Genomic DNA, 15978 nt, shown 5'->3' with positions numbered 1-15978 from the left:
TAACCACTCAGCCACGGAGCCCGCATTATGCAAACTAACTGTGAATAAATCAAAAGGTTTTCTAGATAGAGGCCAATTACTGTAAACCTAGAAATGGTTTCGCGATATATATTTAAGTAAGCGAATTTCGCGTTTGACGTGTATACGCGAAGTATTATACCCGTGAAACAGCCAGCTACCATGAACACGCGAAAGTTTGTAGTTTTCATTGTGAGTAAGCTGTGTAATTTCTACTCGATATACCCGATGTACTGGTATGTATCGCAACATGTGTGCATAATTATGGAAGATTGTTTTCATTTATAACAATTTCTCTTAGATATACATGTAAGTAACATAGTTTTCTTACCCTTATTATATCAGTCCCATAAGCTAACGCAGCAGTATTTAATCTTGATAGAAATGACGTACAGGTAAAATGTAGCTATCGGAAAATCGGTCAGGTGATGTAATTTTGATACGTATCAAAGTCTGACATAATTGTTTTATTAAGTGAGATTTTTAATTAGGTAGAAATTATATACTTATATTACGGATCAAGTAATTTAAACAAAAATGTGATACAAACAAACACATCGTCAATGGGACAATATTTTATGTAATTACGTGAAACACTGATGATAGTAAAATATTTGTTTGATCCTGTTATTTTAATCACCTTGGCTATTTTACCGTATCAATAAATTTTATTTTGTAAAACACTGTTACCTTGCTCAGCCATTGTCCAGTTGCCACAAGGAATAATGCTTATATTTATTTGAGATGCAGCCTTACCTGTAATTTTACCTGCGACGTAAGCTTTTAAGTCTTAGCGTATTTCGCGACCGGCGTATCCCGCGAATCTTTGTCGCCGCTGAATTGTCTGTTGTCATAAAAACGCGAAATATAGTTTTCGCGAACGATTCTAGGTTTACAGTATTTCCCTTTCTTTATGGAATGACTGCATTGACTGAAAAAACAAACAAACTAACTGATACACGAATGTCTTTTCATTAGAGTACATACTACATACAGCTGCCAAAACTCAATTCTTTTGGAAAGAGTTTAGAGTCTCAACAATTTAGTCTTATGAGATCGATAGAGAGAGAAACAAGGTTTTAGTATTAAAAGCGACAGTTGTTTATGATAAAAGACAAAACAAAAATGTAGTTGACAATGATATCATAAACGTTAGCTGCATGTTACAGCATACCTCTAGGAAGCGAATTTATAGTTATAATATACAGTACCACAGTTGAGGAGAGGTAACATGGATGCTACAAGGAACAGACGACATTCAGCAAAACGTAACGATACCCCACATGTTTGAAGCTGAATTCCAAAATATATACATAATTCAGTTTCATACCTACAAGTTTACTTAACAGTTTTGATGGTAAATCATGGCGGAAATTAACAATGCAACGCGGAACTGGCAGATGGCATTTCCAAACCACAGTATCAACAGCTTTGCGTAGTGATACGGGAAAATATAACCGAAGTCCTCGGGTATTTGCAAAACCGTTCTTTAGGTAAGGTATAACTTTACGTGAGTATATATTTTATCATCTTTTATTTTTCATATCAATTGGTAGTTCGCATATTATAAATTTAGATGTCGTAAACTAGTGGTTAGTATCGTCATTGCATATCATGTGTTATTCAATGACTCCTTATATAAATCAACCGTCCATAGTTTTTGCTATAGTTTAACACTAAATTTGCCGGTCTAGAATCATTTTTTTTACTATTTAAAGGTAAGCGACTCACCAAGTGTATATGAAATAGTCAAAAAAAGATTGCTAGGTTCTTCATTTTCTTTTCGGCACCATTTGTTAACATATATTTCAATTGTTTGGCTTTCTTTCAGGTAAAAAAATCGAAATGTATGTAAAAATCGTTTTAAGTTCATAACCTTTAGAAAAGTATTCCTAATTCTAAATTTTCAGGTAAATGGTTATATATAAATGGCAATTTTTGAATACGAAATAGCATTTGATAATACTGTCATTGCGGTATAACAGTTGAGTTAATGCCAAGTGTTTAAGAAATGAAAAATTCCAAACAGCAACTGTCGTTAAATAAAATCATTACTTTGTGTTCATTGCGAAGGAACAATATCGGAAGGGTAGAGCCGAGGTGATAAAATAATATCCATTTGAACGATAAACAATGATTCTTTTTAAGGGAAAATCACTTTGTAGATATAGGATTTAGACATGAAGGATTATTATATAAACCATCGATGAATCTACCAAACATGTGCCTGTGTGCGTGGTTTCCTTTTCAGTGCTACGCTCTGACGATTGAAGTTATGATGTGCAAACAGTAATTTTAGTGCACCCCGTGCATATTTTTAACAATCCGATTTGTTTTCTTGTTGAACAATAAAGATTAAATACTAAAGTTGCTGATTTCTGCCATTTCTTAATGTCGTATTAGCGCGAAAACACGAAAAACACTGAGTTTTAGAGTTGCGGGGCGAAAACAAGCATCACACATTTCACGCGAAAACTCGACGTTTAGATGGAGCCAACACGACAAACTTGTCTGTCGAGGATTTGTGTTGGCGGGTATGAATATGTCGTGTTGGTGCCTTTCATTTGTCGAGTTGTCATGACTCCGCCCAGACGAAACGAAAACACGACAAATAACTTATTTGTCGAGTTTTAATGATTTTGCCACGCCGACACGAAAACATGAAAATACTACAAATACTTTCCAGCCAACAAGTTTTTTTGAAGCCAGTGAAAGAACTTTGAGAAGCATATTTTTCTTTTTGAATTATTCAAATTCACTTTATCTGCATTAAAAGATCTGAGATGTGTATGTTGAACAAGAAAACTAATTTCGTATACTCGAGAGCCTCGAGGAAGATTAACCTGAGTTGCATTGTTAAATAAGGACTTTAATTTAATCAAGATATAATTCTTTTTATAAAACATTAAACGTATGGCAGAGCAAGTCTGGATACGTGTAATATGACTCATGGAAGTGTCTACGCCTTTAGTATCTTTTGCAATGAAACTAGTTCATCGCTAAGGTGACTATTACTTAGACTAGCTGATAAGCTGTGTAGTATGTCCTTTTATTACTCTTTATTTGAAGTTATTACAATAACAATTTTAACATATATAATCAAAGGGAAAAAGGATCGGACAACAAGTTCTGATAACATTAGAGACTGTCCGTCCCTATAGCTGTAGATAGAAAAAAGTAAGACAAAAATAACATTTTGTATAAAATCAAGCAATAATAAACTACAGATGACGGATAAACAAGCATTTACAAGGGGAAAAATTGTTGAAACGTAGAACTGGTGAGACTTATATATCTCACTACTCGCCTAAATGATTCGTATACCAATGATTTGTAAATGATTTGAATTATGAACTGGATAATTTTAGAGATCAGACAAACACTCAATGTTTCAAACTGACAACCTTCGGCTAAAGATAATTGTCAGAATCCTATAGACTGGAGATATTATATTTGACTATATGATATAATATATATTAGTAAACTTTCATATGGGTATGACCCCATTGCCTTGGCTGTACTTCGCCAATAACGTTGAACCTCATATGTAAGCTGGAACTCTCCTACTGTCTCAGCTCCGTATATTACAAAACCTTATGTCTCTGTTTCAGCTTTCCGATGCTCAGCCAGTATTTGCTATCGTCTATCCCACTATGCGCTTGCCCTAAAGCTCGAAATCTAGTAATAATACTGAAACGCTTCTTAAGTCTCTGAACGTCAAACGTCTTACTTTTATAATTTATCCGCCTTGACAGCGTAGCTGCAATAGTATTAGTTGAATCCTCGATGTGTCTACATAAATCGAAAATTCCTGCCTCGGGGTCATCTCTCAAAGGCTGGTGTTTAACCTGTTTGTACATTACTGGCAGATACAGATGTAGGACAAATGGTCTCTGGATGAGTCCCTTAGCATTTTGTGCATACGTGTGGGAACCTACAATTGGGCCAAGTATATCTTCCATTATTAAAATCTAGATACAATACCTCGATTTTGTAACTGATTGAACTTTTGGGGATGGTTTCAGTAGTATAGTAATTGTTTGTTTTGACCTTATTTAACCTTTTGACCACTTCTAAAAAAACAAAGTCAAGCAATTAAAAAACAAAAAAAAAAAAAAAATAAACAAGTTTTCATAGTACTATATGAAAACCTATAGTAAAATATGATTAAACACTTCCACCAAATATTTGTCAAAACCCTACCACGAAAACATGGTCAGTTTAACCTCACTTAACCTCTTATCCCTATTTTGTAAGTGCACAAAGTTTAAAACCCGGAAGAAAAATTTACGTGTCCTTATTGGTTAAAATAATTTATAATAGTTTGTTCATTTTGTTTTACATTATTAATTTTTAGTATTTTATACAGTAAATCATACAACGGTACTTTGTCTTGTAACATTTTAATGAAAAATAAACAATAATATCCACAGAGTGTACTAGTTTTGTCTTGATATTGAACATTGTTGTATTTTACATTTGGTATATACTTAATTACTTCTTCCGGCGGAGGAAGTCCAAATGAATCAAAGTACATGTTATTTAAGTAACAAACCCAATGTGTTCCAGACCCAACAGAGTCATCTAAATTGATTATTCCACATTCAACCTTTTCCTTCGTTTTTGGTAAACTTGTGGTCTCCGAGAGATTCACTCTTGGTAAATTATTTCTACTAAATACACCCCTAAAGTTTTTAATTTTTAATTGTTTTACCCATTGTTCAATTTCAAAGTTAGAAATTGGTTTGTTTATATTTTTTTTACTATAGGAATTCGTCTGTACAGTCTCCGATGAGAATCAATCTGTATACCCTGGCCATGTCCCTTACCACTTAACAAAGATGTAATCAAAGGTATTCCTAGACTAGCAGCCAACATACCTAAAAACCCGCCGTCTTGTTTTTGTTTTTGTGTTAATTTAATCACCCCAGATCCTACTAGTTGCTTTCTTTGATTAGGTGTAAGATATGGTGATATAACATTTTTCTTATCATTAGCTACTGAAATCATACCATTTCCAAGTATTTTACTAACACCAGTACTGGCAAGCCCAGACAAAGCGCCGATGCCTAGAGGGGCTAATATTTTTGGAACTATTTTCGCTGCCATTGGAAGAATTGTTTTTCCTAACAAACCAGCCAAAGCTCCTAAAAATCCACCATTTTGACCTTGACTGGACATTTGTTTTTTTGAAATTGTAATTTCTAATCCCTTCTTATTTCTAATAGACTTTTCAATTTGATTAATTTGTGTTTTTGTTAAAAGTAAAGGAAAGTTGCCACGTAATTGTTCATGTTTTAATCTAAAAGTATGTGGAATTTTATTATTATAAGCTTGTGCTAAATTTTTCTTTTGTCCATCTGTTAGGTTAACTTTATATTCAATATAATTTGATGTCATTATATATAATTTATATTTAATTTATTTTTAAACAATAACAAGTTCATTTCCAATAGTATTTATTTCAACTGTTTCTTCATACAATACAATTGCGTAAACACGAATATTAGCTGCCGGTGGAATATTTAATTTAGCTGTTAATGTAATATGCTTCTGTTATTACTTCCTTTTTATATTCCAAGTTAAAATGAACAAATCCAAATAAACTATAAAAGTTTAATATATTTAGCAGACTTCCAGTAGTCTTATTATTTTGTTTATAATAATAATTAATTACATCATCGTATATTCTTGATATACTTGTGTATTCTGTTTCTGGATAAAAAACACCATTACCAACTTCAAGACGACAGGAGCTCAAAGTGCAAATTTTATTTGCTGCATTAACTTTAAATGTATCTAATAAATGTGGGTTATGTTCTTGTGAATTACTTTTATCAGGTCGTTGTAAATAAACAAATACATGTTGTGGTTTTGTTATACCAGCTGTTATTCTAAAGGTTATATTAGTTTGTTGTGTATCATTTGATTGTGTCACCATTTCCCGAAGGTATGACCACCTTGCTTTTGTATGTCTTTCAGCAATTAGATTAAGTCCAAATTCATTAAAAATCAAACGTGGAACCCATAGAATTCATTTTGTTACAATTATTCTTCCAGCATCAACAGCATTAGCTCTAAAAATTAATTCATCATCATCTGTCAGCTGCAGTGTTATTTGAATTTGACTTGGAGGTATAATATTAGTTTCTAAACCCTGAAAAAATGAATAATTATTTAATGGAATTTTAGCATTTACCTCATTACCACCTTGGATTGATAATTTCCTGGAAGCAGAACCACTATTATAATTGTCATTATCTTTTCTACTTTCAGCAACATCAGTAGTATCTAAATAAATAAATTCATTTGTTCCAGTTGTTTTTGCATAATCATTGGATAGTTCAACTAAATTTTTTACATTTATTGCCTTGAATAAATTATTACAATCATATACAATTTTTCCATTTTGTTTAACCACTAACTGATCAATTATTGAAGCTGCATTATTAATTAGAGCAATTTGATCTCCATCAGCATAATTGTTACCGTTAGCAAGCTTATTTACTTTAAAGCTTACTTCAAAGTAAGCATTAAACCAATCAAAATATGAGCTTCTATCATTAATTGTAAAGTGATATCCGTTTTTTTGTTGCTTAACATTATTTCCCAAGACAGATATTAAAGCTGTATCTAATTGAATAGGAGTTAATTCATATCTTTCACAATATTGTTTTGTTCTAAACATGTATATATTATATATTATTTTATTTTTTATAAATTAATCTGTTAATACGTTTACGCTGAGTTGAAGTTCCAGATCTTGACAATATTCTATTTAATTTTATATTAATATCCTCCTCATTATCATTGTTATTTTTACTGTTATTCTTTTCTTGTAATTCCTTGGCAATTAAATTACCAACTGCCGGAGCAGGTTTCTTTTTAAATTTTTCAACAATTTTATTAGCAGCTAAATTTCCAACTTCTGTTCCAACCTTTTATGTTCCACTTTCAAGTGCTGCTTTTCCTGCTGTTTCCAAAGCTTTTTTTCCAGCTGTGCTAATTGAAGATGCAACTCCACTTGAAAACAATTTAGTTAAAGTGTCAAAGATACCTGTACCGTGTATGATTTCTTCTTCAGTCTGAGCATCAACATAAATAAATATTCCTTTATTTTTGTCATAAACTTTCTTGTACATTATATAAAACTAAAATTTATTAATTATTTATTTAATTAAAGTTTTAAAACTTTAGTTTTAATTAATTTCTTTTAAAATTAGTGTAAAACTTGTTTCAACTCCATTAAAATTAATTATTCTACCAAATATATCTGTAATATATATATTCTAATTGAATTTATAATATATTTATTAATTTCAGAATATCCAACTCTTTGTGGTTCTTTTGTAAATGGATAAGCTCTTGTTAAATCTGCAGTACTTAAAGCATAGATAATATCACTGAAATTACCATCAACAAGTGAATTATCAATAAGATCACAATGAATGTAAATTGTATCCACAGAGTTAGTTATATTTGGTGTTGTAGTTCCCCATTCAGTTTTGTTTACACCTTTTTTCTCAAATCCAAGCAATGTATGAAAATTTGATTTTTCTAAATCCAACATAAAATTATCTTTAATTGAAATCAAAACCTTAAAACTACTTAAATCAAATTCCAAACTTATTGGAGCAATGTCTGATTTATCAAATTCATAATCACAGTTACTTATTAATGTTTCCCTAATATAATTATTAATATCTGTGTAACTGTAAGAACCATTTGTAAATATGAAATCTTTCCAATCCTTACCCTTACCATTATTGTAACGAATTCTTTTATTGTCATATTCATCACTAATATTATGCCAAGAGTAGGTCATAGTGTTAATACTATCCAAACCAACAGCATAAGCTTTATTTTTATCTAAAATTAAAGAACGACTAAATCTGATTGTAAAATCACTCGGAGTATTTTTGTTATTATCTTTAACTGTTTCATAACTTAATACTATTTTTTGTTCCATTTATATATAATTAAAATTTAAATTCAAGAAAAATAATTTTTATATAACATTTCATGTTCTTTTGGTAAGAGTGAATTCATTTTTAATAGTTTATCAATTATGTTAATACCTTCATTTTTTAGTTCTTCATTATTATTTCCAGCATTAATTGGACCACAAATTAACTCCAAGTCATTAACCAATTCTTCCGGATTACATGGACAAACGTCATAACCTTATCCTCTAATTACTTTTTTAAACTTCATAGATCTTTTATTGATAGGTAATCCTGATTTTTCTGTTAATTCTTTAAATATTTTTCTAGAATGAATTGAATGTTTTTTATTATTGTTATATCTTTTATTAATCAAATCAATCAAATCATTATCTACTTTAGTGTTTATTACTTCTTTTCCAGTTATTCTATCTTTAGCAATTAATTTGTTTTGACCATAAAGTTTATTAAGATCAATAATTAAATTTCCATATTGACCATTTGGTGAAACTTTATATGGGTTATGATATCTTATTCCTTTTCCCATATATTTTCCAGATTTTAGAATATTTCTAATAGTTTCTCTATATTTTCTTAAATTATCCGACTCAGCTATAATTGCTTCCTTTTGCTTTAGATCAAGATCTGTTTTGTTTTTCTTTCTAGTTATTGCACCAGATTCATTACCCAATTGTTTAATATCCTTTGATGCCTTTTCTATGATATTTTCTACTTCTTCTCTAGTCATTTTTTCATCTGGATCTTTAGATTTGCTGTGAAAAAATTCAAACACTTCTTGTGGTGTATTATATTTTTCACCTAAAAGTGTTAAATCAATTTCTTTATTAAAATCAACTGTAAATTCTTTTGGTCTTGCTCCCAATTCTTCTGATTTTTCAGTTGTATCATCAGTTGTTTCAGTTATTCCCATCTTTTCTCTTCCATAATCTTCTAATTCTTTTAATTTATCTCCTGGTATCCATCTAACAGGTTTATCTTCCCAATCTACTGGTATATATTCTTGTTGTCTTTTAGATTTTTCAACTTCTCCAGGAGACCCTGTAATTGGTTGCGGTTCTTGGAATAGCTGTGGTAAACCCTGGTATGTTTGTATGTCTTTCATTTCATCACCTAGTGACTCTAATTGTTGTTTTATTCCAGGTAATGCTTTTAACTGACTTGATAATTTTTCTTTTTGACTTTCTATTCCTTCAGTAATTGGCTTATAAATTTCAGTGTATATATCCCGATTTGTAGCTTTTTTAATTATTTCTTTCATTATTTCTTCTCTAAGAGCTCTCATCTTTTGCCCGACTAAGTTTTTTTCTTATTCTTATTTCATTAAGTTTTGATTGTATTTATATAATAATGTAAGATAATGTAAGATAATGTAAAATAATGTAATATAATGTATTATTATATATAAATGGAAATTCCAAATTATGATACAAAAAGTGATAAATCTAATAACTTTAAACAATTTAAGCAATATCCCTTTATGCCAGATTCATGTTTTAGAATGTTAATATGTTGATCTTCTGGATCTGGAAAAACAAATACATTAATGCATATACTTCGAAAACTTCTTATATATTATGAAAAATTATACTTATATGCCAAAAACCTAGAACAATCTAAATATCAAGATTTAATTAACCATTTAAGTCAAATTGCAAAAAACATTAAAGTAGATCCAAATGAAATACTTGAATATTCGGCCGATTCCAACCAAATTGAACCTTGTGAGAATCTTGAATCAGAAAAACAAAAAGTAGTAATATTTGATGATTTTGTATGTGAAGATAAAAAGGTTCAGAATGAAATAACAAAATACTTTATTCAAGGACGTCACAAAAACTGTTGTGTTATTTATTTAAGTCAGTCTTACTATAAAACACCAAAAGATATTTGAATTAACTGTTCACATTATATTTTATTTTATAGGTTAAAGGTCAGTAATTCAAATCCTTCTTTGTTTCATATAAAAAACGACAACTTCATGTCGTCTTTACGTATCTTTAGAGAACATCACTTTTTCCTGCACCAATTTTTCATGAAAGTTCTATCACAAATTAACGAAAAAATGAAAAGAAAATAGGGGGTTGAATAGTTCCTAGTGAAATGCCAGTCAGTTGTGGTCTGCTACCCTAAAAATGGCGCATATTTGCTCTCCTCCGCGCAATAAACACCTACTTCCGGTTTCGATCTGCAAAACTTGCCATGTGGGTTGTATGAACATGAAAACCGTCTCATTTCATGCAGAATGTATTCTAGTAGCGAAAAAGTGTGATTAAAGCACTCGTTCTACACGAATTTGCGCAGAAAATGGGAAAATTAGGATCTATTTATTATGGACTTCTTTCGACTACACCACGGAAGCACATTTTCGACCGAATTACTGACCTTATTCCTATAAGAAATGTTTCTTATCAAATTTCACACCATTTTCATCTCTATTTCCAAGAAAGATGTAATACCAAACATATTGCCAAGTTTCATTGTGAAATTTCGAGATTTTGGAGAAATATAGACATTTAATAGAAGCCACCCCCTACCCCTTTACAGGGCTAATTTTTGGCCTTATGGACCTTTTATTGTATATTTTGGTAAAAGTTTCACTTTTTTGCATCATTTTTCACTGGGATTCTGAAATATCATTCATTCCGTCATGAATAAGACCCAGAAGGATGCATTTTGTGCATTTTCTGACATTCTGGAGACAAAGTATTGGCTTTAAATCCCAGAAATCGCTGCTGAAATAGACGCATGTACATAAAATAAGGTCAAAATTCAAAATTTTTCAAATTTCATTATTATTTTGCATTGGAAACACTCTTTTATATCATATACAACCGATTTATGGCTATAAAGACTAATTACGATGTGTTTCGAGAATAGTCTTATTTCAGCTCTTATAGGTTAAAGGTCAGTAATTCAAATCCTTCTTTGTTTCATATAAAAAACGACAACTTCATGTCGTCTTTACGTATCTTTAGAGAACATCACTTTTTCCTGCACCAATTTTTCATGAAAGTTCTATCACAAATTAACGAAAAAATGAAAAGAAAATAGGGGGTTGAATAGTTCCTAGTGAAATGCCAGTCAGTTGTGGTCTGCTACCCTAAAAATGGCGCATATTTGCTCTCCTCCGCGCAATAAACACCTACTTCCGGTTTCGATCTGCAAAACTTGCCATGTGGGTTGTATGAACATGAAAACCGTCTCATTTCATGCAGAATGTATTCTAGTAGCGAAAAAGTGTGATTAAAGCACTCGTTCTACACGAATTTGCGCAGAAAATGGGAAAATTAGGATCTATTTATTATGGACTTCTTTCGACTACACCACGGAAGCACATTTTCGACCGAATTACTGACCTTATTCCTGAAAGTCCAGGTAAACGAGAAAATGATATGATTTGTAATGAACAAAATATTAACCCTAAATCTTTTGCTAATGCAACAAATCAAAAATATGATTTCTTATATATTGACAAACCAAGGAAGTTTTTTAGAAAAAACTTTACTGGTAATATATAATGGGAGTTTTTAATAATATAGAACAAATAAGTGAACCTGACTGTATAAGTAAAGTTAAATTTGATATTGATTTAAGTGATTATGCTGCTAAAAAACAATTCAAAAAACTTGGAAAAAAGGAAACGGAATCATATCTTCACAAAAATAAGGAACTTGATAACACAATGAACAGAGCATTAGATATGGGAGGTAATGAAATAATCAACTTAGGAGATCCAGATAAACCCAACGATGCAGTTTCAAGACGATTTATGTTTAAAAAAGTTCAAAGTGTAATAGATAACTATAATCTTGAAGATATTAAAAGTATAAAACAGACACTAGAAGCACAAGTAAAGAATATTGAAGAATTAACAAAAGATTTTAAAAAGAATTCATTATTACTAGTTCAATTACAAGATAAAATTGAAAAAGAAATGAAAGCTATGGTTGATTCTATTAAAGAACTTGAAGAGAAGTCTGATTTGACAGATGAAAACATAAAAGAAGTATTTCGGGTCAATTTAAACATTTTATTCACTCAAATACAAGAATTAAAGTATGATTAAACAGGAAGAATTAAAAGACAAGATTATTGAAGCTGAGAAAAAGTTACAAAATATGTATCAGTTAGAAATCAAAACAGAAGTAAATAAACTAAATACTGAAATGGTAAAAGGGAATCAAGATTTACTTGATACATTTTTAAATAAACTTGCAGAATATAAATCTGAACTGGAAAAGGCAGCTTCACAAAGAGGTGATGACCATGACACAGCATTAGATAACCTTAAAAAAGAGCTTAATTCTAAAATAGATGACTTTAAAAAACAACTTCGAATTTGGATTAGTACTGTTGACAACCGTCATAATTTAAAGTATGCAGACTTAAGTAATATTACAAAAAAATTACAAGAAGATATAAATGAATTTAATGCTAAAGTTGAAAAACATAAAAGTGAACTGGACTTTGTGTGTGTGTGTTGTTCGTTTTGTCCTGATGTGTAAGCTTTGAGTGTGTGTGTGTGGGGGGGGGGGGGGCGTGCGTGCGTGCGTGCGTGCGTGCGTGTGTGTGTGTGCGTGTGTGTGTGTGTGTGTGTAGTGCACGCGTTTGCGTGCTGGGGGGTTCGTTTTGAGGAGGCTGCGCTTTTGGTGCGTGGCATTCCCTGTTTGATATTTTTCTTTGTTTGTAGTTGAAAAATCAGTTAAACAAGGAGAATCAATTACTGCTAATGCTAAAGCAATTAACACAATTAATGATCAGCTAGAAAATTTTAAGAAACAACTTCGGAACTTGATTAGTACTGTTGACACACGCCACAATTTAAAGTACGCGGAATTAAGTACACTTACAGAAATGTTAGAAAAAGATATCAGCGTATTTAATAATAAAATTAAAAAAATAATAAATGATCTGGACTCTGTAGTTGAAATGTCAACTAAACAAGGAGAATCAATTACTGCTAATACTCAAGAAATTTCTACTAATACCCAAGAAATTACAAAAGTAAAAAATGTTTTTCTAAAACAAGAAACACAACTAGCTAAAACAAAGAATACTGTTGACAATCTAACTGCTTTTGAAGTTGCTACAACAAAACGACTTGATGATTTAGCTGAAATAATTCTTAAACTTAAAAAGAAAGATAGAAAAGATAGAGAAGAATTGGAAAAAGAACTAGAGAAAGTAAGAGATAAAGTGTTTCTTTTTGAATATAACAGCGGTTATAATGAAGGAGAATCCATTGTAGTAGCATATTCATACATAAAATTGAAAAAGTATTTTGATCGCCACGGTGTCTGGATATATTCATTATATGATAATATAATTAATAGTGGTGCGGGTTATTTTAGTGCATTTAATTTGGTATCTGGAAATATCGTAGATTATACAGATTTTATAAACACAAACCAAGAATATAAACTAGCTGTTCCGGATGTACTATTAAAAAATGTGTCCTCAGTAAAAAAAGCCGGAATTTATATAATAGATATCAGGTTTTTTATAGTGGCGTCCCACCAGTCGACAAAATGCAAAATATCACATTTTCTTTTTAGGTGGTGGCAAGAGGGTTTTACAGGTACATTTCCCGGTGGGAGTGTAAATATAACATCCAAGATCGATGATAGTGGGCCCGAAGCGGGCAGTGTATGTATGTATCAGAAAAAAAATCAAAATTTATTTAACAGAAAGGACAATGTTTGACATTCATCCTTATGACGATTCATCATCTACAGAAATACCATTTATTCTTATGTCGGATAGTTATGTCAAATTCTACATATTGGAGGAATATATAAATTATAAAGAAAGCAAACTTTTGGAGGAATATATAAATTATAAAGAAAGCAAATTTTTGGATAACAACTTTAATTAAAACTTTATTTAATTACTGTGTTTTTATTTAACTGGAATAATTGATATAATGGGAATATTTAATAATATAAATGAAAAAGTAAATAAAATAGAAAAACAAATAATAAGAAAACCTCCATTGTTTCTAACATGTTATACTCAAGATACCGGTAGTGGATTATTTCAATGGAAAACTGTAAATGCTAGTCCTGGTTTAGTTCAAAATGGTAATAATGTAAGAATTAATTTTAATTGCATTTTAATTATTCCTGTTGATGCAATTAAATTAGATAAAGGAGAAGCAAAATTACAACTAAAAAATAAAGAAAACGTAATTCTTCAAAGTTACAATGTAAAAAATAACAGAAAAATGAATCTATTTCTATTAATTATTCTAATGAATTTAAAATAAATGATGTTATTTATATTAATTCTTTAAACGTTATGAATATTCAGTTAACAATTTATGGTTTTATAATTTAAGAGTTATTTAAGAATTAATTTAAGAGTTAATTTAAGAATTAATTTAAGAATAAGCTAATGTATCAATACCATTATCAAGAACATATCTTTTATCGTCATAACATGATAAAGATGTTTTATTTATAACATAACTGGAAAGATTGTGTTTATCAGAACGAATAACTTTAAAGGTGTGATTAGTTTGGGTTGAATTAAACAAAGTATCTTTGTAATTTTTATGAACTATTGTTTTCTTAACAACAAGTTTTTTAATTCCTTTACATTTTCTAATATTAATCTGAGCTTTATGCTCACATGAATTTTCTAATAAATATGAATACATTTTACTTCTTAATCCGACAAATTCAACAATGGGAATGCCGGCAGCTTCATCTTTAAATTTTCCAATTACTTTTTTATTATTATCAAAATAAAATTTTGAATTACTATCGTAATCACGTTCATCAAATAAATCTTTGTCTTTATAAAATTCCTCATATGCATCTTTGGTTTTTATTTCATAACATAATGTATCAGTGTCAGTGAATAGTAATTTACAATTACCCTCGTACTTTTCCTTAATATGGTAATAATGAAAATCATACATTAAATATTTTGATAAATCTAGAATGCACATTCCAACATAACAAGGTCTGTTTAATAACAAACTTTCTTTTATTCTATGGATACCAAACAAATTCTTGTTAAACATCGTTGAACTAACAAATGAAGGTTTGGCTATATACTTTAATAAAAGGTTTTCATCATGAGTTAATTTAATATTAACCCTCTTGCGTAAATTCTCCATCGTCTTACCGAATACAGAGTTGTTCACTAACTTAAAAAAGTCTTTTTCAAATGAATTTTTTGCTTTAGATCTTTTTTGAGTATTAAAATCAATATATTTTTTTAACCAAGGACTTTCGTCAAAAGTTAATTTTTTGTGTATTTTTGTTACTTTTAACCCTAATTGTGTATATTGTTCAAGATTTTTATACTGAATTACATAATTTTGTTTTTTCATTAAAGTTGGAACTAATTTTTTTACATTACTTTTTCCTATTTCAAATTCTGTTTTAATATTTTTACTATAATTGGAAAGCCATTGATCTGGTATAATAGTTTTTTCAGGAGCTAAAGGATAATCATTATGTACAGTATGTAATTCTTTTGGATATTCAAGATCACATTCAACTATAAAGTTACTTTTACCTTTTGCAATTAATTTCTTGAATTGTTTTTCGGATATAAATTTAAAGTTTCCAGAGGGCAAAGGTTGACACATGGCCCAACCGTAAAGGTTATTGGCGTCGAGGTACATAATGTATTTGCTGTCAAGTTTAGGATCATAATCTTTCATATATTTATTGTTTGCTTTACTGTATCTGTTTGAAATATAACTTATTCCTCCTGTCAGTCCCTTTTCAATAAAAAGATACATATCAATATCAGTTATTAAATCTAACTTAATTTCAGTCATTTTTAACATTGCATCCCAAGCTAAACCAGGGCTACTAAAATAATGACAAGGATCTAATTTGTAGTACTCTAAACATAGTTTTCTAAAATTTTCGAATACATCAGCTAAAAGTAATACGTCAGTTTTTAAATATAGACCATGATATTCTCCCATTGTTTTAATTTTAAATTTATTCCAAACATTTTAGCATGTTCATATTCT

At 30.0% G+C, this 15978-nt stretch overlaps 1 protein-coding gene across 1 annotated transcript in view; it reads left to right on the top strand.

Annotated features, from left to right (window-relative positions):
* Positions 1–15978, top strand: part of LOC123552583 (uncharacterized) — a gene marked incomplete at its 3' end in the record, with an annotated part of 36794 nt that overhangs the window by 5260 nt on the left and 15556 nt on the right. Inside the window, exon 4 of the mRNA XM_053534013.1 lies at positions 1368–1511. Within this exon, the coding sequence (XP_053389988.1) occupies positions 1368–1511 (144 nt within the window). The remainder of the gene's footprint in view (positions 1–1367; positions 1512–15978) is intronic.

The sequence above is a fragment of the Mercenaria mercenaria genome, unplaced genomic scaffold (assembly GCF_021730395.1).
Source record: "Mercenaria mercenaria strain notata unplaced genomic scaffold, MADL_Memer_1 contig_3308, whole genome shotgun sequence".
NCBI lineage: Eukaryota > Metazoa > Mollusca > Bivalvia > Venerida > Veneridae > Mercenaria > Mercenaria mercenaria.
Note: the sequence above shows the minus strand (reverse complement) of the source record. Positions and strands in the feature narration are given on the sequence as shown.